We start from the raw sequence: 27,254 nt of genomic DNA, 5'->3' as shown, positions 1-27,254 counted from the left end.
CAGCGCGGTCCAACAGGAAGTGTCTGAAATATGAACTGGAAATTGCAATAAATGCAATGTGTTGGTAGAGGGAGAGAAAACATTTCCATTAGAAATGGGCTGATATCTAAACGTCTCACTTATATGAGCTAAACGAGACTTTTTCTTTCAAATATACAGTAGTGCAGTCATGTGCTTCAACAATGTGGGGAACCCATAATCATTTTTTTTAAGTAAAAAAAAATAAAATAAGTAAAATTTTATTTAATAGAGCCAGTTTTAGCTTTAATTACAGCACACAATCCCATGTCCAGTTCATGCATGGTGATAATTTCTCATGCTCCCAAACTATCCTACTTAAATACTAAACTATTTAAATCCTGGAATATGTTAAGCGCTATCAGGGGGAAAGAAAATAACCGCCACAGATGCTCGACCTGAGCAACAAAAGCAACCCCAGATCATAACACTGCCTCCAGAGGCTTGTACAGTAGAGAGGGGGGGGGATTATATATATATATATATATATATATATCTCGATTCAGTTAGGTATCGCAAGTATCGAAAGATTGACACCTTTTTTCTATATTTTTCATTTGCATTTAAGCTTAAATTTTTCGTTTATGCTTGCATTTGAGGTGGTTCCGCTACAATCCTACTATTAACGTAACTGGGCCTCCGAGTGGCGCAGTGGGAAAGTGCGATTCTAGAGCGAGCCCGATTGGCCGAGCTCTCTCAGAGGGGAGGGGTGACCCATGTGGGAGAGCCCTAGTGACCGGGGGGAATTGGACACAACTAAAGTAGGGAGAAAATCGGGGAAAAATTTAAACAAAACAAAACCAATAATAAATAAAATATATAGATCGGAATATTTATTCAAATGTGATCCATAATCGCGATACAAATCAAATAGCCCCCTGTATACCGTTATAATATCGTATCGGGTGTCCCCGGGTGATTCCTGTCCCTATTTTGACATGCATATGTGCTTCCCTTTTTACTCCGACACGCCCATCCCTCTGGGCCTGGAATAGGGTCAATCTGGACTCATCAGGTCACATGACCTTTTCATAAAGTGCACTCTTTATGCTCTCTTGCAAATTTTTATGCCTTTTTTTTTTATTAACGAGTCTCAGTAACAAGTGGTTTTCTTATAAACACACAGCTGTTTGGTCCCAATCATGGAAGTTCTCATCACGTGTGTGTGTGTGTGTGTGTGTGTGTGTGTGTGTGTGTGTGTGTGTGTGAATAAAAATGCTATACTAACTAACTATTAAACAGAGCTCTGGTTTTTACTGTTTTTTTTTTATATAATGCAACCTCATCAAAGCAGATTTGACACTGTGTGTGTTTGTGTGTGTGTTTGTCTGTGTGTGAGTGAGTGAGTGAGTGAGTGAGCGAGAGAGAGAGCGAGAGAGAGAGCAAGCGCGCACATGAACTATTCTTCCAGGTTGTAGTAATGTGTTGGACAGTTCTTAACCCAATTCCAGTAATTTTAGCAAAAGTTCAGTAATCTAATTTTGTTCCTTTTTTTTCTGCTTGGTGCAGGAAAGTAAATTTTACCCCGTCTCAAACATTTTCTTTTCCTTTTTATGGATGGACAGACAGACAGCATATACAGTATACAACATAATCAAACAATAATTTAAAAAAATTATAATATTATAACACTTATTATATAATGATATCATGAAAATCATGAAAATATTAATAAAACAAACCAGAGACCAAAACATGCAACAATCCGTCTGGCTCTGGACCCCACACCAGCTTGATGGACTTCATGCCTTTTCCCCCTAAACAGCTGTTTGCTTGTTTCACTATGTTCAGTGCGAGGATCAGAACCCACAGCCTTGCAGCCTCGCTCCCTCGGCTTTTCTGTTTTAGCATGTGGTGACTGAACATACAGTAGCGACCAAAGTGTTTAAACCACTGTCGTCGTGATTACTGATCCAACACTACATGACCTGACGTACTCAGAGCAGTGAAAAAAAAAAACAACAACAACAACAACAACAACATATAACACCACCCTGGTGTAATCTGTTAGTCTATAAAACACTGCAGTTATTTAAACCATTAGACCGGCGCACGTGTCCGCATGCATGCTCGCAGTTGGTTAAAAATGAATAAAATATATAAATACACAGGTAACGAGCATGAAGAAACGTAAATCACTAGAGTCAATTTAATCTAAAGCACTCTGGACAGTCAGATCTTCAGTCTTGGTGAAGTCAGGAACGATACCTCCTTAAAGAAAGCGACTCAAAAACCTAATAAACGTTAAGAAAACCTAAGCATCTGTTCCATGGAAATATAAAACAAAAAAAAGTTGGGAAGAAAATAAAACGTAAAAGAGCACATATCTCGGTTTGGCGACTGATAAACGATGTGTAACGTCGCAGGGATTAGGGCTGTTTGCCGCGCTCGCACAAAGTGTACGCTGGATTTAACGAAGCCAATTACTTTCGCTCAAACTTTTAAATATGGATTGCGGTGCATGTGAACTCCTGGAATCGAACCACAACACGCCTGTAAAGTACGGCAGAAAATACCCAAATAATTGAGATCTTATGTGGAGGTAGTGGCTGTACCGGGGCCCGTCCTTGAGTAAAGCGTTCCCCGTAAAGCTATTATGAGGAAAGGCATTTCTCTATAATGACTTAAGGGATTTCATACAGAAAAAAATCTCCTCCACACACACACTAAGATATTTGGCTTAAAGGCGAGTTAAATCAAAACCAATGAAGGGAACGTTTTAAAGGCGGATCGAATTACCTGATGTTTAACATTGTGTATTTATTTCGCAAGCGTTGCTTAACTTAAGGCACGGAGCAACACGGAGGAAAATCTGTTGCTTATTAGTAGGAAAGCAATATTAGTGCATCACAACAACAGATAGTCTAATCACATCATGCATGATTTGATTATCTGTAATCTTAACAATGGCTTCAGCGTCCCAGCCTCTGACTGAAGACTGCTGGGGCCTAAATAGAAGAAAACGAATGTGCTCATCGGTACTGAGAGATTATTGCCTTAATTCACAGCAGTCGGTTTTGTCTTTCCAAAAGATAAAGTGGTAATTCTCTTAAAAGTCGATTAGATCGCGCTTATTAAAATAAAAGCGATCTACATCACGCAGTTAATCTCTTTAAACCTATTGACCGTTACCTGTAGTGACGGAAAATTTCCTCCTCCACCTCGGTGTAGAAGTTGCACTTGGTGCAGGCGTACTCTCCGTGCTGGCCGCGGCCGCCTCCCTCGCTCGTCGCCTCGTCTTCGGGCTTGGCTTCCAGCAGGGCGCGAGGAGCGTGGGCGCTGTCGTAGTGCAGCAGCAGCAGGTCCACGTCGGTGGAGGAGAAGGTGCACTGATCACACTGGTGGGTGACAGAGGCCCTGGGTGTCGGCGCGGCGCCACTGATGGGCGTTAGTTGGAGCAGGAGCATAGCGCAGTGCGGGCACGAGCTCCTGCGACACGCAAACGGGTACGACACGTCGCCCAGGTGCTTGTCGGGGCTGCAGAGGCCACGTGGGCACAGCGGGCAATGCTTGATCGCGCACTTATGGATGCTGTGCGCCCTCTGGTAGTGCCGCAGCAGTGGAGCCACCACAATCACGTCAGGCCCGTGGTTCATGGAGTAGCGGAAGTCGCAAAACTGGCAGTTGTAACTGGTCACCACCGTCTCAGAGTCGGCACCTGCGCCCGCTTTGCCGCTCTGATTTTCCTTCCTCTTTGTGTTTAGATCTGCTCCCTCTCTGGATTTTCGTTCCCTCTCTCCTGGACTGCTGTCTAATCCCGCAGCCTGGCAGTGCCGCTTCTCGTAGTGCTCCAGCAGTCTAGAGGAGCCGGACGACTCGCAACTGAAGCTGCAGTACTTGCACCAGTAATACGCCGCTGGCGCGTCAGCACCCACGGGCCGGATCGGCACAGAGTACCCCGCCACCGAGTCGTCCTCCGCTCTGACGGCCACCCGCTCTGCCCAAGTGCCTGACTCCTCAACTCCTGACCATGGCGCGCAGTTCCCTTTCGCCTCCATGGCCTTGTCTTCGCCGCTCGTGATACCCAGAGGAGGGTTCTTCATCTTGTTCGGGTGGGCGGCCAGGAAGTGCTGCTCGAGCTCCACCGACGAGCTACCCATGTAGGTGAAGTTGCAGAACTTGCAGCGGAAATACTTGGTGTTACCCTGACAGTCCGGTGTCTTCCTGCCAATGCCTATGAAGGTGCCCGCTAACGTCACCTGGTAGCAGGAGAAGAGGAAGGAGGGAGAAAGAAGGGTGGAAGAAGAGAGAGAATATGACAGAGAGAAGAAAAATGAATAAAAGATTTACGGGTTCAGAATAACTCTGGCACATTATGCTGCACACAACAGATGGATAGTTTTCAGTAATGTTTCCAATCCGACAGAAGATTCAGCAGTTATCTCTGCGCAAAAGGCAAATCATGCCGCTTTTAAATGGTTTTATCACTTTTCAGTGGGAATTTAAAAAGCGTTCCGTCTGTAATTTGAAGCTCGTGACACTTTCTTAGGCATGAAGCAACAGTGCATGAAAATGCAAAATGGCAGGGTTTACTTTTACAATCACACAGCCAGTGAAATGAATAAAAAGAGGCATAAAATGATCGATTCAAATGAATGCTTTACATCATGGTCCAATTAAAAACTGCCCATTTGGCGATTATAATGTGAGAGATCAAATAAAAACTGAACGGTTTTAAAGGGACGATGCTGGTGTTTTAGGAGAAATGACACACGTGATAACTGTCTCATGATAAAAGTTACAATTTTATAACAAACTTTAAATGATCGTTCTGGACTGCTGAACTAGAAAGGAAAAAATACCTTTTTAAAGAAATTAAAAAACATAGGTACAACAAATAAACATCAAAACCTTATAGAAATGTAATGCATATAAAAACTACTACCACATCTATTATGAATAATAATAATAACAATAATAATAATAAAAAAATGCTAAAAACCTAAATAATAAGTGGCATCTGGACAGTTGACTATAACTGTGGGGTAATAATAATAATAATAATAATAATATTAACTTATTTTATTATTATTATTATTATTATTATTATTACTACTACTACAATATTGTTAATACCAATAGCATTAACAATAATAATAATCATCATGTTCATTACTATTATTATTATTATTATTATTATTATTATTATATTGTTAAATAAAGTAATAGTAGTAGTATCAATGATGTAATAATAATAATAATAATAATAATAATAATAATAAAATTATATTGTTAAATAATTTGGTATCTAAAAAATCTACTTTAATCATTATCATGTCATTCTATTTTTAAATTAGATATCCAAAAGCTAATAAAACTTAAATAAAAAAAGATACAAATATAAAAACATTATATTTAAATGCTACCACTACTACTTATATTAATAATATTACTATAACCAGTAACAGCATTATTAAGAAGAAGAAGAAGAAGTGGTCGATAGACATTTTTTATAATTTGAATACAGGTCTAGAACAAAACTACAATTATTATTATTATTATTATGCAACATATTAGCCTGTTTTTTGGGGGGGACAGAAACACAGAGGTTTATCCTCGTATACCCTGTAAATTTTCACCTTTAGGATGGAGACTAAATAATCCTGGCATGCCACAGTGTAGTCTTGTCCTCAGCAGCTGTAGAGCTATATGTTTAGTAGATGATTAAACAAATCACTGCACCTGTACTTCCCGACAGACTCCTGTTCCAAACATCCACATAAATCACGGGCGTGTGAGAGCTGCTCGCTCGCTCTGATGTTTGGATGCATTCCACGAGCACATCCACTGCATTATTAATGTATTCATTATAAACCGGGCGAGCCGTGAGCGGCTGCATTTTCATGTGGAGTTTGTTTAAACATGAAAACGCACCCAAACTCATGCACAAGCAAGCTTTTACACTATGGGGTTTTTTTTTGTCCTGTTTACCATCACCGTGTAAAAAAACTAAAGAAGGATGCTTGCAGGAAATACCGAAAAAACAGAAAGTAAAAACCCTAAAGAGAAATGAACAACTGGCAGTAGGCTGCTGAGAGGGTCGAGGGCACACCCCTCACTGCAGGAACGTCCTTCTATCTCTCTCATTCTCTCTCTTTCTCCCCATGTTCATTACTGTAACTCTAGCTAATCCAGGACGTGTGTTCACCGAAACAGAACAGAATAGTTAGCGCTCTCCGCCAGGCCTGCCGCGCTGCCCTGTGAGCACTGGTTCGCTCCAGAGGAAGCACATATTAGCCTTTGATGCTGCCTGACTGGTATCTGTCGTGCAAAAAGAAAAGAAAAAGGGGGGGGGGGGCTTCCAATTAAAAAGGAAAAAAAAAGGCATCACAGATTGGTGTTCAGTGAATACGGAAAACAAGCTGAGGGAAGACTTTGGATGAGAATCCGCATTGAGGAAGTGCAAGGTTTCCCCAGGTTGTTTTATATGTTTCAGAGCTGTATTTATTGACGGATCATGACAATTTTTTTCCTGGACAAAACACGCAGCTCCCAGCAGGCAAACACGGCCTTAATAGTGAAATTCATCATCCACTAGAATTTGAAACATTAAAAAAAAAAAGAAAAAAAAAAAGAAAAAAAAAGGAATATGGTTCAAATCAATGTGGTTAGCTATTAATCAGAAATTAAAAATGTATGTATTTTGTCATGTCTTCGTTAGTTTTTTTTTAATGCATTACTTGATTTGGATTTTTCATGGACAGTTTTTAGGAAAATTTCATCCAAGACCCTCATCTAGAATCTTAAAGTAATAACTTTTACTTTTTTTATTGAAAAGAAAAAAAAATACTTAAAATTTGCTTCATGTATTTTGTCGTGGCTTTATGTTTTTTTTATGCATTACTGATACTTAATTTGGATTTTCCATGGAAAGTTTATAGGAAAGTTTCATCTAAGACTCTCATCTAGAATTAACTTTAAAAAAAAATTATGGAAAGGGGGGAAAGAAAACTTATTTAATTTATTTACTTTTTTATTGTAATCTTACTTTGGGTTTGTCCTAAAACTGCATATTATCCCTTGCACATTAATATAAGTGAAAAGCATGTAAAGGAAACAACAAACCATGCAAAATTTTAGATTTGGAGATGCTTGCCAGCTCACTAAATTCCCTAGAAGGAAAAAAAAAAAAAAAAATCCTGGATCTCAATTTATATTGAAAAATAACAAGGGAGACGAAAGTACACAGCTTTTATACCTGCAAATAAATCATTTAAAAAAGTAATAAATAAACGGATATTCAAGATTAAGATCATTTCTGGTAATCAGAAAGTAAGAAAGAATTGTGGGAAAGGGTTTGGCCTGTTTGGGAAAAGCGGAGCAACATTCAGGCCATTACTGTGTCGCGAAGGCCAAGCGCCATCCTCCGGCTCGTTCTGCAGGAACAGTGGAGTTAAAATATGCCAGTCGAACTGTAAACACGACATTGGTGAAGCGCAGAGCTAAACCGCAGTGAAAGCTGCGCAGATAAATAGCTATGACATCTGTTCATTACCCATCGTTTAAAATAAATTGACTCTCCTGTTTTTACTGGCTCTCCTTTCCCCGACTTCCCCTACGCTCTTTTTCCCCCCTCTTTTCATTGGCTAAATGAGAAATCGCAGTCATTGATATTACAGCATGGAAAATTCCACTCGGAATGAATACTGAATAAAGATTTATTATTCCTTTTTTAAAGGTTTACACAGTATAATGACAATCTGCGAACCTGGGAGTTGAACTGAAAAAAAGAAAAGGAAAAAAAAATTGGAAGACGGAGGCATCTGAGGAATAAAGCAAAACTTTTCTACTTTTGTTTTAAAGATGAAATAAGCTCCGACAGCTACTGCTTGTAATTTTGACTTGCGCTGATGAATAAGGTGATAATTAACAGACTCTCATATATAACAAACCATTTAAAATACGGGTGAAGTGAACTCGGTGAGTTTTAACTTTGTTCTGTTGCGGCGCTTTACTTTTTACTCATGTTAGAATGAATATCAGATGATGATGCTTCAATCAGTGGTTACCTGAACGTCGTAGGTGCCGTTGAGTAGCGAGGCTCTGGGAGAGCCCGGGTCCGCGGTGCTGCCTTGGTTCCTGCCGCCGTCCTTGCCCTGGCTTTGACTTTGAAACTGCGGCATATTGTGCAGAGCGAGGATCCTGCTGTCGAGCTCGGCGTCGTGCCGCGTGCGGTTGTGCAAGCCCAGGTGGTACTTGCGGAAGTGCTTGATGAGGTCGGCCGGGTCGTTGCCGTAGTAGCCGTACCCGCAGATGTTGCACTTAAAGTCCTGTAGCTTGGGAGAGGAGGAGGACGAGGAGGAAGCGGAATGCGGCGGAGCCCCGCTCTCGGTTCTAGGAGGGCTAGGGGTCTCGTCGCTAGGCCTGTGCGCCTGGAGCGTATGTAAGGGGAGGCGAGGGAGCTCGGACCCATCGTCCCCCTCTATGTGAAGGCTCTCGGAACCGGTTTGCACCAGGGGACTGTGGGTAGGCTCCCTTTCCTCACCATTGCTGGCGCAGCTTTGCACGATGACGCACGCCTCTGGCCCCCTGCGCAATGACGAATGTCTCCGAGTCTCCACTCCACCCTTCACGGCTTCACCCTCTCCATCAGGACATTGGCCGAGGTCCGATCGGGTCGGTGAGCAGTGAGCGCTGGAGTTTTCCGCTTGCTGATAATGAAAACCAGGAGTGTCCGGTTTGACCGAACTCGGGGAGCCTGGCTCCGAGTGTTCCTCCGGGACGGACGCCTCGCTGCCCGCTGCCTCGCCGCTCTCCGGACCCGCAGCCTCCGCTACCGTCGCCGCTTCGCCCTCGTCTTCCTCGCCGCCGAAGCTTCTCAAAGGGGGATTCTTTTTCCGCACCATATCTGGAAAAACCAGCAAGAGACAGAGCGTTTAAGGTTAAGTGACTTCGAAGGCAAAACAATTACCGTATAAGCAGTGCTGGCTCGATTTTTTTATTTATTTTTTTTTCCGGCCAATGGCGCCTGTTGCCCACGTCCGACAGTCTGGATAAAAATCTTGATTGTTCCTTTATTCAAGTGATTTGCTTACAATAAGCCTTCCAATCTGTCTCCCAACCCAGCCCACAAACATCTAATATCAGTGACTCTGGGAAGCGCCAGGCTGATGATGTTGTAATGAATAAAACGTGCTCATACGTGTCATGGATTTGGCAGAAGGCACACATTTCACCCAGTGTACCAAGTCACACAGATGCAATGAAGGGGAAAAAAAACATATATGTACAATTTATAACCTACAGTAACCTGTGAAAAGCATTCAGTGAGGTCATCGATGCAAGCTTGATCCCAGAAGACAAGGAATGTTCAATTCCGCTCAGATTTCTCATTAAATAAACTTTCCTTTGACATAAACTACACTGTGACAAATCCTCAAACAGATTTGTTATGGACTCAAATGAACACCATCTAGCTCGTGTTTTATATCCTGTACATATGTGTGTCTGTGTGTGTGTGTCTGTGTGTGTGTGTCTGTAGGCGGGTGTGTTGCTCTCAAATCTCATGATTTCACTAATACAAGGCCAGGCTCATTTCTTTAGAAAACGATATAAATATACAAACACACACACACACACACAGCAATTTCCTAATTCGGCCTGTAACGCAAACGGGCATTAAATAAAGCGATTTATGTTTGCTCGAGTGACCACGCCTTAACCAGGGTTGTGTGTTATTAGAAGCCTTAGGAAAATCTAATCTGGACCAACAGCTCATAAATTTCACCACACCCCCATCTATCATTCCATTGCCAAATCACAATCCTAACTTTGATGCGATACACTCATAACACACACACACACACAGACGGAGCTTTCCGAATTCAAAGTATATGATATCATATCATATATATTTATTGGTATTGATTTACAGTAGATCTCAGGCTGAAGGTTGATGCTCTGTTTATTGCAGTTACGAGATCGCATTCCTTAAGCTTCCAAACTGCTCGTTATTAGTGGCGAGGCACGGAGCGTCATATTAAAGCAGTGTCTGCAGGGCAAGATAAACCCACATTAGTGACACGATGACTGATCTAAAGTCAGCGCCAGTGGAGAGAAGGCTGCGTATAAACACCAACATTCATTCCCGGTTCATCGTGGAAAGGCACGGATCGTGATTTCTTTTATTTTTAATAAACTCTCGATCGCTGTAATGCCATGCAAAATGATTATAGCGATGTGTACTTGAATCAAAAGTGTTGCTTGCTCATTACCCCCGCTCTCTGTCGTTTTACAAAAGATAGTAAAGTGAAGTATGGGTTCATCAGAGCAGGTGATTTGGTATAAAATGTCTTTACTTGAAAAACAAACAAAAATATATACATACAGTGGGTACGGCCAGCTTTAAGAAGGGTTCTGGTCGTCCCAAACGTCTTCCATTTAAGGATTATGGAGGCCACTGGGCTCTAAGTGCAGCAGAAATGTTTTTTTGTAACCTTGGCCAGATCTGGTCCTTGTCACGAATCTGTCTCTGAGCTCTTCAGGCAGTTCCTTTGACCTCATGATTCTCATTTGCTCCGACATGCATCGTGAGCTGTAAGGTCTTACTGTATATAGACAGGTGTGTGGCTTCCTAATCAAGTCCAATCAGTTTAATCAAAGCCAATGTTATATTTTAGATTTTCTTTTTTAATAAATCTGCAAAAATGTCAATGTCAGAGTTTTTCTGTTAATATTGGGTACAGTGTGTACATTAATGATTGAAAAAAATGAACTTAAATGATTTTAACAAATAGCTGCAATATAAGAGTGAAAGATTTAAGGGGGTCTCAATACTTTCACTCGAGACAATGCCGTTAGAAATCCTGCATGAAAAAACAGCATGATCTACTTTCATAGCTACAGCTCCCAGGCGTTCATGTTCCAGTCAATTCAGATCACTGGCCCGCATTCGAATCCCCTCCGCTTTACAATATTCTAGTCCTCAGCCATTATTGTGTCTTTTTCCCCAGTAATATACAGGAACGATGATTTATTTTTATTTTTTTGTAATTGAGTAACAGCGTGTGAACCAGTGGTTGGTTTATTTCGAAGTGGAACTCCAGTGACGAGTCACGACTCGGTCCTCAGAGGGAAAAAAAACAAAAAGGCAACCGCGAGTCGAGAGAGCCGTTTTCCACCACGCGTGTGTTTAAGGCAGGGCGAAGCAGAGCGCTCAATAAACAGGAAGGGGACATCGGCGTGCTAACCTTTAAAACAACACTCTTTGGCAGGAGTAAAGACCCGCCCAGTGACAGGCTTTTCATCAATGTTAGACTGACAGGGTGAAGACAGAGGCTCTTGCTGGATTACCTTTTTTTTTTTTTTGCGTACAAAAGGCGTGTACACCCATCAAACCTCAAAATGAGGCGAGTCGATGCTCATACGCTCTCAAAAGCTCGGAAGTCAAGCTCAACGAGCTCAAAGTATTTTTAACTCCGATCCATACTCCGGGGCTTATGTCGACCGAACAAAAGACGGCGAGAACTGCATTCTGTTTTTCTTTTTAAAGCACAAAGTGCGCTCTTTCGTTATTTGTGAACTGGCTCAGTCGTTTAAAAGACGGCTTAAAAAGCACGTTAAACAGGTCGATGTTTGCCTCCGAGTAGATGAAATGCACAATGTTTCCTGATGGTTCTTAAATAAGGAGTAATAATAATAATAAAAATAAAAAAACACAAGTTGTGATGTACTGTTGTGGTTTATTTCTTGGCTGAGCAATCATTAGTATTACAAATAAAAAGAGGAAAAACAAACTAAGCGAGCAACAATAAGCAGTAAAAAACACCCACTTATCGTTTTCAGTTTGTTGTCAAAACAGTCTTTGATTATTTTCCCATAACAGCGGGTCCCTAGGTGGTTTTGTTTTCCTTATCCCGCAGCAAACTACTAATAATTACAGTTTATTTCTTAAATATTGACACATCATTTGCATTGCTTTTCATTAATTCGTCGTTACATTTACCATCCCTGAATGTCCGCAAGACGAGTTTGCTCACGTTATCACTCACGTTATAGCCGTGAGCTCCTTCACTTTCGCTTGTCATGTTACAGAGACACCAGAATATACAATGCTGTCGATGCTCAGACTCTACCTAGACTCTTAAACGTATTTTTTGTTTGCATTATTATTTCCTTAAAAATATAACAATAAAAATCAATACTTAATTTTTTTTTAAACATACTTCAATATACGCCTCTTCCAAACGGCTGAAATAATGCTTCATGGTAAAAGTATAAATACAGTATATTTTCAAATACCAAAAAAAAAAAAATAAGAAGAAGAAGAAGAAGAAAAAGAAGAAGAAAAAATTTGTATAAATCACATAAAATGCCAACTTTTTGCAAATCCAGTCCTATAAAGTCATGATCCAGAACAGGGTGGTATTCACCAACACACACCCACTAAACCTGGAAATTACCAGATTAGTCAGAATCAGCTGAGTTTTGGCAGAAGAAACACCAAATTGAGCTAATCCTGGTTGGATTTGAATTTTGAATGGCCCTGATTTAAAAGAAAACATCATCTAATGGGTTTTTGAGCCTAGCATACCTCAACCGAACGGTAGAGATGATACAGTTGTAATTCAAAAATGTTCTTTACCAAAAGGAATTACATTATTTATCTCAATAAATACAAAGCACTAATACTGTTGAGTCTTTCCATAAATATTAAAAAACAAGTACAGGATGCTTCACTACATCAATATTTAAACATTGTTCTTTGTTAAATAACACTTTTTTTTCTTAGACTATATAAAGCACCCCCCAACAAGTCCTTGTGTATTACTGTAGCGATCTGTAAAACTTTTGCACTCTGCATCATCTCCGACACGGTCCTGCTATGTCCATTACTTTTAAATCCAGACACAAATGAACAACATATGAGACAAAATGAACGTGCTACTGATGGCTGCATGGATTCTGGACAGTAACTCACATGTACATGCTCTACTCCGCATTGACATCTCGCAGGAGCTGACATCTTCCCCGAGTGCCACGGCCAGAATCCTGCCGGGCTGGCAATAAATCTTGTTAAAATCATCCAGACCCGCTGAAATCATCTGCTTTCTCTCTCCGAGCCCATAGGTCCGAGCAGGAGCACCGAGACGCTGGTGGGACTTCGTTATAAACACCGCGTAATGCATGAACACTCGTATACGTAAACACCGGGAATGTTGCGGCATTCTTTCTCAATCTGATGGTGAAAAGGAGACGGCTCCGAATGGACTCGCATGTACGTTTTAATCGGTGTGTACATCGAAAAACACAACACCTGTATAGAAAGTGTGTTAAATCCGGATTTTTAATTCAGATTTAGGTGGAGAAAGGAAACATCTGTATGTGGTTGTGTTCTCCCTACTGCGCTCTTGCCTCAGGAGGATCAAAAACGAATACATATCTAATCCCGAGCAGCTTTATATAAAAAAATTTGAACACAACACATGCTCTCATAACTCATCCCTGTTCTTTAAGCTTTTGGATGGAGACGAGGAGAGGGATCGCAATAAAACCCTCTTTATAACTTCCCACACACACACACACACATTTATCTTACAATCCTTGTAAAGACCTTCCACTAACATAATTATTAACACACCTAATTACCTCAACATCAGTAAACATAATCAAAACTTTTTTCTTCTTTTTTATTAAAGCTACATAAAATTATATTTTTATATATTTTAAAAAATATATAAAACTATAAAAAGTATTCCCATAAGGTCAGCACTGTCAGGTATTTCTATCTATATGGGGACATTTGGGTCCCATCAAAATATAAAACACACACACACACACACACACACACACACACACACACACACACACACACACACACACACACACACACACACACACACACACACACACACACACACTGCACAAACTTTGCTGTCATGATCAGTCAGGCAAAGAATTGAGTTTTCAGACTCTCTGGATGGTGGAACTCACTTTGCATCTTTTATTTACTGGTGTCCTAAACCAAAGTCATAAAAGAAGAAGAAGAAGAAGAAGAAGAAGATTGCCTTCTGGACCTGATTGCTTAATAAATAACTTTCCAGCTTACAGGAGCAGCCTTAAAACCTAAAAGAGCTAAAATGTCAGCTTGCATAACCATATCCTTAACTGCGAGGTCATAAATGGCACTTGACCCCATGCTGTATGATCCTGAGCTAAACGCCCAGACGGCAATCAGGCGGCAATGAACCCCGGGCGCTATATATATATATATATATATATATATATATATATATATATATATATATATATATATATATATAAATATATATATTTCTTTTTTTTTTTTTTTAAACCAAAAATTAAAAATAAAAATAAAAAATCCACCCTGAATGAAACAGTCCTGCTTTCTCCCTTAAGGCTACTCGGTGCTGCGCGGCACATGTGGCCAGTGTCCCCCGCTCTAGTCGGTCTGGCATACCATGTGAGTGTGGTCACGTCTAAAAAGCGGGCTGTTGTTAAAACCGTTCCCTCGGCTCTACCTTGCGACCTCTCGTTTTATTATTCCGCCCGTTTTTCATGATGTCACTGCCACGGAGTCTGCGGTAGAACAGGACCCCGAGCGCCCCGATCTGTCTCCCTCTGGTGTTTAATCTCATTTGGAACATTAGGAATAAATCACATTAGTGTCTCAGTAGTAACGCTACGAGCATGTGTAGGGTCCATGGAAAAACACGTAGGCCCTATTCTAGATAAACGGGCTGCAATTCATTATCATTAAGCCAAATGTCGAGAGGACGAATCTGGCTATGACTCAGTCCCCCCCACCCCCCATTAAAACGGGATAATCACTGTGCCTTAACGCTGCATCTGTACACCGCAAGCGCTCGCTTTGTCTTACAGCATTACACATGATTGCTCAGTCCCGTAAGACCTTTTTCCTCTCCACTTACACACTTTATTAATCATGCTGATAAAGTGGTTAGGTTCATTTTTGTTGGGTCTTTTTTAAGCGAGGAATAAAAACTTATCCATACAAATAAATACATGACAAGGATATACATTTAAAACAGCCACAAGCAAGACAAAAGTCACAGTGTCCTCGGAACACTCTGAATCTCTAAAATAATCTCTGAAAGCCGTTTGTGTAGAAATACAGACAGATCATCAACAGTCACGCTGTACAAACAAGTGCTGAGGCCCGAGTATCGCTTACGTCCTGTACGCACACTCGACTTAGAAGAAGCTTCTACATAAAGACTGAGGAAAAGAGCATTTCTAATAATATACAGACATTATCCACTTCTTGGCAGCACAGTGAGTTAAGGCACTCTTCTCTAGTTTGCTGATCAGAAGGTCGGCAGTTCAAGCCCCAGCTCCACCAAACTACCACTGCTTGACCCCATAACCCCCTCTGCATCGTACCTCATCACACCCTGACCCTCTGCTCGGATTCCAGCTTCCTAACAAAGCTGGAAGATGCGAAAAAAAATGAATTGCAATGTGCTACAAAGTTTATGTGATAAATAAAGGCGGTTTCTGTTCCTTTTTTTTTCAATTCCTAAAGTGTACATCCGGTATAATCCGGGGAAATGAACAGGGATGGAAATCCCCAGGGAGCCGCCGATATGATATTTTCATTCCTTTAGTATCATTTATAATAAATATGCAGATTTCATATATTTTAAACATAATTTACAAATAACTTCCCAACAAAACACATTCCTACTATACAGTGTACACTGTGCTGAGCTGCCTGCCAATGTGAGAGTAGTTTAGAGCGCACCACCTGTAGGATTACATAGAGGTGGCCAAAGTAATAAAAAATCTTAAATGCAAGCAAAAATAAATAAACAATTATGGCGATACATAAATTGCCACACACAAAAATAGGATTCCAAATTTCAAGCATTTCTCTTAGTATAGTTAATTAACACGTTAATCAAGAATCGATTGGTCAATAAAAATAATTAATTATAAACCAAGGGGGAAATGATTCTGGCCAAGTTTTATTTAAACATTCTTCGTGGCACAATCCAGTCTTTCCCATACACTGATTTTCTTGTTGCAACCCGCCACAGCATCAACACTGACCTCCATGTATTAATTTTGGGAACGTGAGACACTCAGGAACGTTCGACAGCTCATGATGTTGGACGTGTGGTTCATTGAAAGTGTTTCAGAACAGCAGAGATTAGTTTCATGGCAGAGCTCGGCATGGAGGTAAAGATGGCCGAAGGGGAAAGTGGATCGTAATCAAGCAGAGTCGCTAAGCTAACGTTAAATGTCCAGGCTAACGGCGTGCTCATGCTGCTTATTCTAGCGGATAAGCTCAATGTTAATTCTTTAACATCAAAAAGATGCTGATGGTTTAACCTCCTAAATTCAGATCAATATTTAATAAGTAAATCTTTAATAGGTTAAATTGCCTCTGGACATCGTGATATCATGGCCTGCACTTGAAGAAATCCATCAGATTTAATTCGGATTGTTTAACAGAAACCAAATATTAGAGTGAGCGAGAGCGGGGAGCAGCGTGACTCCTGCCCCAGTGGACGTCTGGTACAGCTTTTCCTTATTTGCCAAACACAACGTCCAACATTAACTTTATGGAAGCTAATTAGAGTAGAGTAAAGAGGGAGTGCACAAAATCCACAAAGCAAACAAAACTAATCGCTCATCAGCCTCGCTTTCAACCAGCACGTAAAAAGGAAAGTGTATAGGTTTGTGAATAAAGATTGACAGCTTTTTTTTTTCCTAGGCTGATATATTTCATGTCCCTGTAGACAAGCTGCTGCTGGTGAGGCTCGAACAAAGACGTCTATTGTAACGGGTGCCAAGTATGACAACAATTAAAACTGTGGTAGCTTATTACGTTTAACCACACTCGCTTATTTAACGTGCGAGTGCCATTCAAGTACACGCAAAATGATTCTCTTAATTATAGTGCAAATTTTACGACGTTTAGAATTTACATGCAAATGGTTTTCAGAGCAGTGCTTTTCTTTACGTCTGCAAAAAAAATAAAAATAAATAAATAAATAAATCCGTGCACTCTGACTCGGCTGCTTATACGACGGCGCATGTTCAGTACTGTGGCAGCGCTTCTGCAATCTACGCTAGAGATCTGGAAATCTAATACGCAGCCGAGAACTACGTGTCTAATGTAAACAAGCGCCGAGAAGATACATTTTCACTTTACAGCCTCTTCGGAGACCGAAATAATCCCAGGACTTTTACTTGACGGGCCTGAAGGGAGACGAGGTGCTCGCCAACCGCGTGGAGTGAGAGACAGGCGCAGATCAACGCAGAGAGCATGGACGTGTAGAAGAGGCCGTGCAAATTCCCTCCCATTCACGCAGGGAGCATGGAAGAATAAATCCTACCCTGCCAGTGCAACACTGAGGCCTTTGAAGGAGGCTCGGGCTGCCAAAATCTGTCTCCGTGCAGGCGTTCTGACTCACCAATCTGCACAACACCCAACGTTCCACGGGTTCAGAAATCCCTCCAAGAAGAAAAAATTCACTCTGACGGAGACTCGATGAAAGAGAGAAGACAATGCGAAGTTTGTTACGCATATGTAGGACAGATTTGCCATCGAAAAAGAGAAACGAAGCCGATTTGAACGTCCGGCAAGCCAGAGGTGAGCAGCACGATCCTGACTCGGGCGTGAAATAGGAGTCTGATCGGTCGGGGCAAAATAAAAAAAATTAAAAAGATGAATAAATCTGCACACAGCAATATCCGCTGACTTTGACACATTCACTACCTGCCTACATGCTCCTTCCTTCTCCTCTGTTTTTTTTTCCTTCTTCTTTTCTAAACCTCACACACCCTTTGAAGTTAAGCGAGCTAAAGGCCTGCAGGGCATGATTGGGATTTCATTCCTGTCTTTTTTGGAGAGGTCCAGCATTGAGAGTCTCTCTCTCACACACACACACACACACACACACGGAGGTTGGGCAGAAATGGATGATAAGCCCACACATTTTAATAATCAAGTGTGTGACGATGTGATCGCCTTAAACTGTACGCGACGTGAGCATGCACGGGAAAGGGAGAGGATGAGGAGGAGGAAAAAAGGGGGGGGAAACGAATGAGGGAGATTAAGAGAGTGAAAGCTTACGGGGAAGAGAGGGAGGAGGGAATGGCATGTCAAAAAATAAAAGAGCTTTTCCCATAATTCTACATACCACTGTTTTTCCCTTTATCCTCGCATGAGTGTGAAAAGACGCCAGGCTCAATAAGAACAGGCTGTGACAAACTGCCTTTCTGTGACTTTTCTTTTTTTTTTCTTTTTTTTATGTGGCATGTCATCAAGTCCAATGCAAAAAACAGCTCTCTCTCTCCTGCTTGTGTGTGTGCACTCATCACACAAGCAGAACAAGTCATGTTTATTCATGAGCACACATTCACATCAAAGAGTCGACGCTAAGAACCAGTGCCTTTAGTGGGACGAGCTTGATGAAGCTTCGTGTCCTGATACAACGTGACATTTAGCGTTCCGCTTCGTGACACTTTCCGCCTAAAACAAACGCGGGAACTTAAACATCCCAGTCCTTGCTTGTTTTTTTTTATTCATTTATTTTTTAATCTGACGTTTCCGCCGAGATGACAAGCATGAGATTAAATCTGATAAAATCGTATCAAAAAGGAAGCGTGAAAATCAGTTAAATAAGACTTATCTATGGTTTATGTTTATGGTTTTGTGTATATATACATATGTGTGTGTGTGTGTGTGTGTGTGTGTGTGTGTGTGTGTGTGTGTGTGTGTGTGTGTGTGTGTGTGAGATTTCAGGCAGTGCAGGCATGGCCCAGAGCAGAAATGACTCTCGTAACACGTTTCGCAAGTCCAGCGTGAGAAAGTGACAACCACAACACTGCGTGTGTCGTAAAAGACACACAGATACGAGAGCGACTTCCCCGTTTAGCCATTGTCTGAATTCACGGGCCGTTCAAAAACAAACAAAAAAACAAAAACAAAAAAAAAAGTCGTTTAGCATTCCAGGGAGAAAGTTCGACAATGCGACCCTTTCATTCGACGTGTGATGTCGGCTGTACTCGCCACCTTGTGTTCGACAACTACCTGCTTAATTCACAGGGTTCAAAGCTTGGCGGTAATAGAAAGCTGCTTTTCTACAGGCCTCTTTCCTAACCTCCCCCCCAAGCATGTGTCCTTTCCCCCTTGTCCTGCTAGCCCCCTCAACTGCCCTCCAGTTAGGGAACAGCGAGGTTAGTGGAGTTGGAGAGTGGCAGTGGTGTTGGTGGAGGGGGTGGGGAGGGGAGGGGGATGGTTTGGCGATGGGCTTTGAGGGGCCTCGTCTCAATGACCTGGCCTCTGTGCACTCAATCAGCGCGCCCTGCAACCGGAGACAACACAGAACAACTGCTTCCCTTACACTTCCTGTGATCACAGGGCTGGAGCTGCCAGCCAGGGCCAGGGATCACGCGCTGCGGAGAGAGCAGCAGATAACAGGCTTCCGCCAACGCCGCGGAGGGTGTGCGAAAGAAAGGGAGAAAGAAAGTAGGGGGAAAAAAACTTAATGGGAGGAAAGATAGAGACCGAAAAGAGAGACACCGGCTGTTCTGCAGATTTGATAAAAATCAATAAGAGGTGCGCTAATCCCAATGCTAACAGTCGCGTCACTGGCGATAACAGTGTCTCTGCAGACATCACGTTCATTTGGGTACCATTTGTTTGTAAAATTTAAACACTTTCTTTGCAAAGGGAGTGGAAGTCTTCTAACCAGAACTACGCTTTGCTGCTCCCTCTCTCTCTCTCAATCTCTCCATACCCATGTGTGTGTTTTGTGTACGCTCAACAGGAGGCAGCTAATATTAGCCTCAGTTTCTCAATTTAAAGCACACTATCCAATCTGCGTGCGTGCGTGCGTGTGAGAAAGAGAGAGAGACCTGATGATCAGAGAGGCAGATTCGAATGCACCAGGGTACAAATGTTAATCAGCTTTCATTACATTTGGACCCGAGGCCTACGAGTGGTAAAGGAGATGTTTCTGGAAAAAGAGGATTTTCTTTTTTTTTTAAATTGACGGCATGAAAACAGCCTGTGTATGTAGAAAGCTTAAGTTTTCTTTTAAAAATAAATTCCAGTACTCAGAGGGGTAATTCCATTATATATGTGAAACTCTAAAGCAGAGCCGTCGTCCCTAAATAAAATACCAGCATTTAGCAACAGGAAAAAGCCTGATGTGAAGCCGGGTTGCTCAATACGCCGTCCTGTGCTGTTCAAGTCGTAGCACTTCTGCTTGGACACTTCCATTCTCCCACTTAGCCCCTGATCCCGGCTGACACCGGAGCGATGAGGGCTCGGAACTCTTCTGTGAAGGACCAACCGACTTTCACGATGCCCAACAGATTTCAGTTCCTCTTTTCAACCTTCGACGGTTATCAGGATTTTTTTTCATCGTTTTTTTATTTTTATCATCTTTACCCTCACGCATAACACGCACCCCCCCAGCCCCCCCACCACCACCAAACACACTCGCACACGCACATTCCCGGCCTGGAAGGAACTAGTGACGCGCCGCCAAGCCGAGATTGTTTCGTGTTTCCGAGATGACGGGTGGGGAAAACGTGAAAAATTCGATCGCCCGAATTGAGCGGGTTTGTTAAAAACAAAAGCTCGAAATCACATTCGCTCTCCTGCTTGTGGTGCAAAGATTTTCCTACAATTCATAGCGAAGCGTTGCAGCTACAGTGCGAAACCAACAGCAAACCACAGACTCTGATGCATTTCCCCTCTGAGTAAAAGTCACACAGCATTGCGACACAACTCGAGTTTCTCTGAAGGAGAGACACTGTCACCTCGTTCTCAGCAGTTTTCAACAAAACAAAGATGATAAGCAGACAAAAGGGCAGAACCCGTTTACTGAAAAAGAGAGCGATCCTAACGTCCGGAGATACCTTCTCAAGCATGCTTTAACGGTGTAAAAAAAAAAAAAAAAAAAAAAAAACAACCTTGGTAAATAGTAAGGTTGAATTTATTATTTGAGTCAAAACTGATGTGACTTACAGTACAGACGGCTGGACGAGCTGAAACCTAATCACGTATTACACACCTCGAGCAGGATATACTTTTACATACATCAAAAAAAATCCTCCAAAAAACACATTTAAATTTCAAAACGTTCGGACACGCCGTCCAATTTAATGTTTTTTGGTTGAGTTATTTTTTTCTACATTCTAGAACAATACTAGAGATTTCAAGACGATGAAATAACACATGGAATTACGTAATTCAGCAACAACAACAAGAGTCAGTTGTTATTTTAAGACACGAAGGTCAGATGTTCTAGATCAGTTCTTGCAAGAACAATATTGTCGAGTGCATTTGCAAAAACCCATCAAAAACCCATCAAGCTCCATGATGAAACTCATGAAAGCAAGACCAAAACCTACCTCTGCAGCAGAGGAGAAGTTCATTGAAAGTTTCCAGCCTGAGAAATCACCAAGTAACAAACAAATAGATTGGAGGTGAAGATTTACAGAGCAGAAGTAGCAGAAACATCTCAATATTACCTGTTCAAAGGAGATTATTGTGCATTTCGGATAAACGCCTTCAGGATTGTTTTACAGTGTAGAAAGAAATAAACATCATGAAAGATCACGAGTTGCAGTAGATGTGTACAAGGTTTGGACTGGTAGTGTACAACTGTAGGTAAAAGTGCATCAGGATATTATGCCGCATTTTATGCTTGCTTTTTTTCTTTTTTCTATTTTTAATGCGTGCCGGTACCGGAGCCCTGATCCCGATCTGATAGCGACATCCTCTTAGCGGCTGAGCCGATTCTCCCCTGGCTTCCGTTGCCAAAAAATGCACAAACGTCAAGGGTGTAATAGCGGAGTGATTTAAGACAAGCTGTATCCTGTGTACGTGTCCAAGATCGATGTCATGTCACGTCAAATAAAGGGTGCACAAGTGTAAATATGTTTGTGGATCAAGCTTAGAAAAAGAAACCAACCAAACATGGGGAGAACATGCAAACTCCATGTACATTTTGGAGGGAATCGAGCCTGGCCGGGACTTGAACCCAGACCCTGAAGGCGCAAGGCGACAGTGCTAACCACTACACCACTGGTGTGTTCTAAGCTATATGCATATATGCAGGCAGCACAGCGTCCTATACACTAGCAGCAAATTAGTTAACAAGACATTAAAAGAATATAAAATCGTGAATCTTGCAATATAAAAATCGATTCAGCCCTCGGTCCCTGGGATCTGGGCAGCGTCACCTTCTATTTTATGCTTTACATACAATACTAATTAATTTAGTTATTCCGCGGGCGGAATAAGAAAAATAATTAATTTATTTTATACATGTCTTCTAAGGAACTCTTCTAAGGAACTTCCTTCTGACTCTGTCGCGAGTTGACGGGTCGATGATCCCGACGTGTCCCCTACGCTTCAAGCCATCCGATTCCATGGTCGCTAATGATTTTTATTTCTTCTTTCCACACTGTGAAACACCGCACAGAAAGAATCTTAAATGCACAATAATCTCCTTTGAATAGTTAAAAGAGATGTACAGTATCTGCTACTTCTGCTCTGTAAATCCTCCATAACGGCTCTAATCTGAGGTGCTGGTTGGTAATCAGTGATTTCTGAGGCTGGTGACTCTAAATCAGTGGTTCTCAAAGTGTGGGGCGCGCCGCACTAGTGGGGAATACAGATATGACAGGTGGGGCGCAATGAACGGTATGGGAATTAGTGGAAAATAATACGAAAGTATGCTTTTCTTCATTGATTTATTTAATCTTTATTTTCTTTATCAGACACTCGAAACTAAATAATGACACACAAAGAAATGGATCATTTATACAAGTAAATTAAAATAACATCAGAGAAAAAGTGGAACCATAGTGCAACAATAACGGTTTAACGTCGGCATGTTGATTGCAGAGGAACAATATATAAGGAAACATTCGGTATTATATATGTAATTTCATTTATTCCAATGTGTATGCTGATGTTTCTGTATTTTTGTTAAAAAGTACTATTTTATCAGGCAGTACTAGTCTGGCATTTCTGGTTTCCAGTGTGGCAACAAAGTTGCTTTTTGATCCTTCAGGCGCTGAACAGAAGGGAAGATCAATATCGTTCTACGCTTTTTGTTGGTGTGCAGCATTTTGCGATGATCCCTAAATCATTCGTTGCGCCGTAGAGAATACTGGTGTTTATGCTTTTAAACTTGTATAATTAAAGGCAGATGTAGCTTAAAGACAATGTAGAGAGGAAATATATGTGGGTATCTTATTTGCGGGTTTATTTACGCAGCTATTGAATTCAGAGATGCGAAAATAAAACTTACTTTACCGCCGTCACAAACAGGTGTTATGCGCTAAAATGCCCCCCGCCACGGATTGCCCAAACCCACCCCCAACACATACACACGTAATCTCTATCAAATATTATATTAGGACATACATTCAAAGGTTTATTATTATCGAATATATTATTACTATTATAATTAACCCTAGGCACGTGACAGCCGTCCCAAAACATTTATTTTACAGGGGTTTGTCAATGTACAAATAACAAATTATTTATTACAAATTAGACTAAATAAATATTGTTTGTGGTGAAAAATTACGGTGGTGAAAAGAAACGATTTTTATTATGAAATAAGCAATATAAAAATATACATGTAGTATATATATATATATATATATATATATATATATATATATATATATATATATATATATATATAAATTTTTTTTTTTTTTTCCCCTATACAACCTTTTTTTATATATTGCTTACTTTATAATTAAATTCATTTGTTATAATTTGTCATTTGTAAACCACTAACCTATGAATTTAGGTGGGCAATCCGTGGCCTAGGTTGGGGGCATTTTAGACCATAACACAGTAGCGTACTGTATGTAGTGAGCATAATAACATCAATGGATACATTTGTTACATGGACCACAAATAAGCAGGTGATTCAGCCCTATCAGCCTAATCAACCAAAAAGCCAGCTGAAAGGAAAACATGATGAAGCCTATGTTGCACCTGGATTCATGGTGGGGATGGTGGGGGCAGAGGAGAGACCTGTGTGTGTTTTGTGTCTTAAACCGCTGGCAGCAGACAGCCTGAGACAAAGTAGGAAGACACTTATCGACAACACACCCCAGGGACGTTAATAAGCCACTCGACGACTTTGAAAGAAAGCTCTAGATAAGTGACAGAGTAAGCCTGTTATAACAATTGCACGTGTATTTTATCTGTTTTGAACTTTGTGTTATTTGATCTTACTGGTTTAGAAATTGATTTTTCAATAAATAGTACACTTGGCTGTTTTCGTTATCATTTTGTTGACAAGTGGGGCTTGAAAATTCGCCCGCCACCATAAGTGGGGAATGACAGAAAATGTTTGAGAACCACTGCTCTAAATGAACTTCTCCTCTGCAACTGAGCTCAGTTTTGGTCTTGCTTTCTTGGAAAGGTCTTCATGAGAGACAGTTTTATCGTGGAGCTTGATGGGTTTCGCAAATGCACTTTAACAAACAAAACTGTTCCAGAACAGCTGACCTTTCACGTTTTTACGTCACGCATTACTGGATCATCTACCACCGTACGGGTCATTTCATAGCTTTGAAAAAAATCCAGTATTGTTCTAGAATGTAGAAAATAAATCCAAACTTGTATCAAAAGCTTCAACTGATACTCGACATACTGCGAGATGGAACTAAGTGAGTTTGTATCAGACAAATCGTACAGTCCATCCAAACTCCTGAACTAATCAAGAATTAATCTTTGAATATCTGGGATATTTTCAAAAAGGAGGTCACAATGTGTCATTCATTCTGGTTCATGCAGGAGGAACCCTCACAGTGGGTTCTTGAGCTTCTCACAGTGAGGACTTGAGAAGAACGTAGACGAACAAGCTCGCTTAACCACGCTGGAAGTAAAAGTGATCTGTTTGTGAAGCAACGTTCTTCACTATTTAACACAGAGCAGCAGAATTCACAAGGGATGTGTGTAATGGACTGTGTGTGTGTGTGTGTGTGTGTGTGTGTGTGTGTGTGTGTGTGTGTGTGTGTGTGTGTGTGTGTGAGAGAGAGCAGTGATAAGAACTCGTGTCAGTCTGGGCTAATTTGCTCTCTTTTGCCTGCGTGTGTGTGTGTGTGTGTGTGTGTGTGTGTGTGTGTGTGTGTGTGTGTGTGTGTGTGTGTGTGTGTGTGTGTGTGTGTGTGTGCGCCTCTCAAGCTTTCTCCGATGTGATTAGATCTTACACAGAGCGCCGTGGTGGTGTTCCGGAACATCAGGCCTGCGTCTACCCAAACAGCACCTCAGGCCAACATATTTGCTCCGTGTCCCCGAGCTGTACAGTCCACCTGCATACCTCGAAGCTCCTGGTTTTACCAAACACATTCAACTCATTTGGAATTTCCCTTTTGTGTGCAGATTTATGTCTTTTTTAATATATATACATTTATTTTCAAATATAAATTTTTTGTACCTTTTTTTTTTTTTTTTTACTCGACTTGCTTTGGCTTTTAAGCAGACGCTCACATGCACACATCCACTGGCAGATTTGCGACACTGATAAGTCGAGAGGAGAAATCCTCTAAAGAGAAGACACTTGCCTTGTTATCGGATACGGGCGTGATAAACATCCAGTCCACCCGGCCTGTATCTCTTCTCCTGTGTGCAAGATCTGCTCGTTGGTTTTCTTTCCTCTTTTTCCCCCGGCTTTATGTTTGCACTCCTCCAACAACTTCATTAGAAAACACCATCGGATGCGGCGTAAAGAGTCGCGAATTAAAGCCGGAGCATTTCGATGGAACTGTTCTAAGGGCTTCCCACTGGTTTTACAAGATTCCAGTATTTGCTTTGTACAAAAGATTCTCCTTTCATATGCCATGTAGCCCTAGGACTGATTAGTCATCCTAGCATGTTTGATAAAGCGGCCCCACCCTGAGCTATACCATCTATAATAGCTGAAACAACAAAGCACGCACGAGTGTCTTGCTTATCATGGGAACGACCTGAGTCATACGCCCAACTCGCCCGAGCTCGAGCTCGACAGCTCGTACACATGCTGCTGGTTTTTTTTATTCCTTCTTCTTTTTTTTTTCCCCTTCTTTTTCCATAACCTTACTCTCTACTTGATCGGCACAGTGTGTGATGCTGACGTTTTCCACATGAATCCTGAGACGGCAACGAAAAAAAAAAAAAAAAAAAATATATATATATATATATATATATATATATATATATATATATATATATATATATATATATATCTCACCATATTTCTTTTGACTATCAAATAAAAAAAAAAGGATAAAAAATAATGCTCAATTATGCCTTTAGAAACTCGTCGTTAAAGAGGAAAAGAAAACACACCCAGGGTCACAGCTAACATCACCGCAGAATCTGCCTAACAGATGGACAGACATACAGGCTTTCATCCAAAAGCAGATTTCTCATTCCCTCCTGCAGACAAACACAAACACACTGTGCGTATATACAGTACACACATGCATGCATACATACACACCAACACAAAACGAATCTGATCGAAAACCCAAATGCACCATTATGTAATGTAACTTGCATTTTTCATTTAGTTTTCCGTTCGATTTCTTATAACGCTGATGATTCATATCTCAGACAGTGTAATTACTGTTTACAAGTAAACACATGCCATCAACTATGCACGAGAGGAAGCCCTGGTTAAAAATTAATTATTCTAGAAAGAACTAAGAGGCGTGTTTGTGTGTGTGCCATATGTACCATGCCTCTTAGTGTTCGAGTGAGTGGAGCTCTCCAGGCTCAGGACGTGTACCAACTCATCGATACGAGACTGATGGCAAAGTTACAGAGTGATCCTTCCGCCTACGTCAACGCCCCGCTCTTGACAGGAATGCCTCCCACCCGGGCGATCTGCACGCCGCGAGTTAGCAGGAGCGCTCCGGGGCTCGCGGCGCTGGGTTTACTGCACCCGGAACAAACTACAGGCGGAAGATTTATCTCCATTACATATTAACCTGATGTCAGCAACATAGAGTATATAGAAATATATATATATTTAAAAAAACACAACTTTTCTCATCGTGTGAAAAGGGAAAGTTCGCGCCCACATGCACTCGAAGCCGCAGTCCGCAGGCTCCGCAAGGTGAAATCTTGCCGATCGTCTGGCAGCAGTGCCGGGGAGATTCCTGAAAGGAATCAGTGTTGTATTGTCTATGCATTCTTTCCGTCCTGGTGTCACCGGCTAGCTCCTCCACCGTCCAACTGTCCACTTAAAAACCTCCCCCGCTGGCAAAAG

General features: G+C 41.3%; 1 protein-coding gene across 3 annotated transcripts in view; it reads right to left on the bottom strand.

Moving 5' to 3' along the window:
• trps1 (trichorhinophalangeal syndrome I) overlaps positions 1-27,254 on the bottom strand; it is a 117,331-nt gene that overhangs the window by 79,946 nt on the left and 10,131 nt on the right. For all 3 annotated transcript variants that reach the window (XM_053492368.1, XM_053492369.1, XM_053492367.1), the window contains 2 exons: positions 8,028-8,866; positions 3,151-4,217 (listed from right to left, as the gene is read on the bottom strand). In XM_053492368.1, the coding sequence (XP_053348343.1) occupies positions 3,151-4,217; positions 8,028-8,866 (1,906 nt within the window). The remainder of the gene's footprint in view (positions 1-3,150; positions 4,218-8,027; positions 8,867-27,254) is intronic.

This window comes from Clarias gariepinus, chromosome 3, assembly GCF_024256425.1.
Source record: "Clarias gariepinus isolate MV-2021 ecotype Netherlands chromosome 3, CGAR_prim_01v2, whole genome shotgun sequence".
In the NCBI taxonomy this organism is placed as follows: domain Eukaryota; kingdom Metazoa; phylum Chordata; class Actinopteri; order Siluriformes; family Clariidae; genus Clarias; species Clarias gariepinus.
The sequence above is the reverse complement of the archived record's forward strand: the minus strand, read 5'-3'. Positions and strand labels throughout refer to the sequence as shown.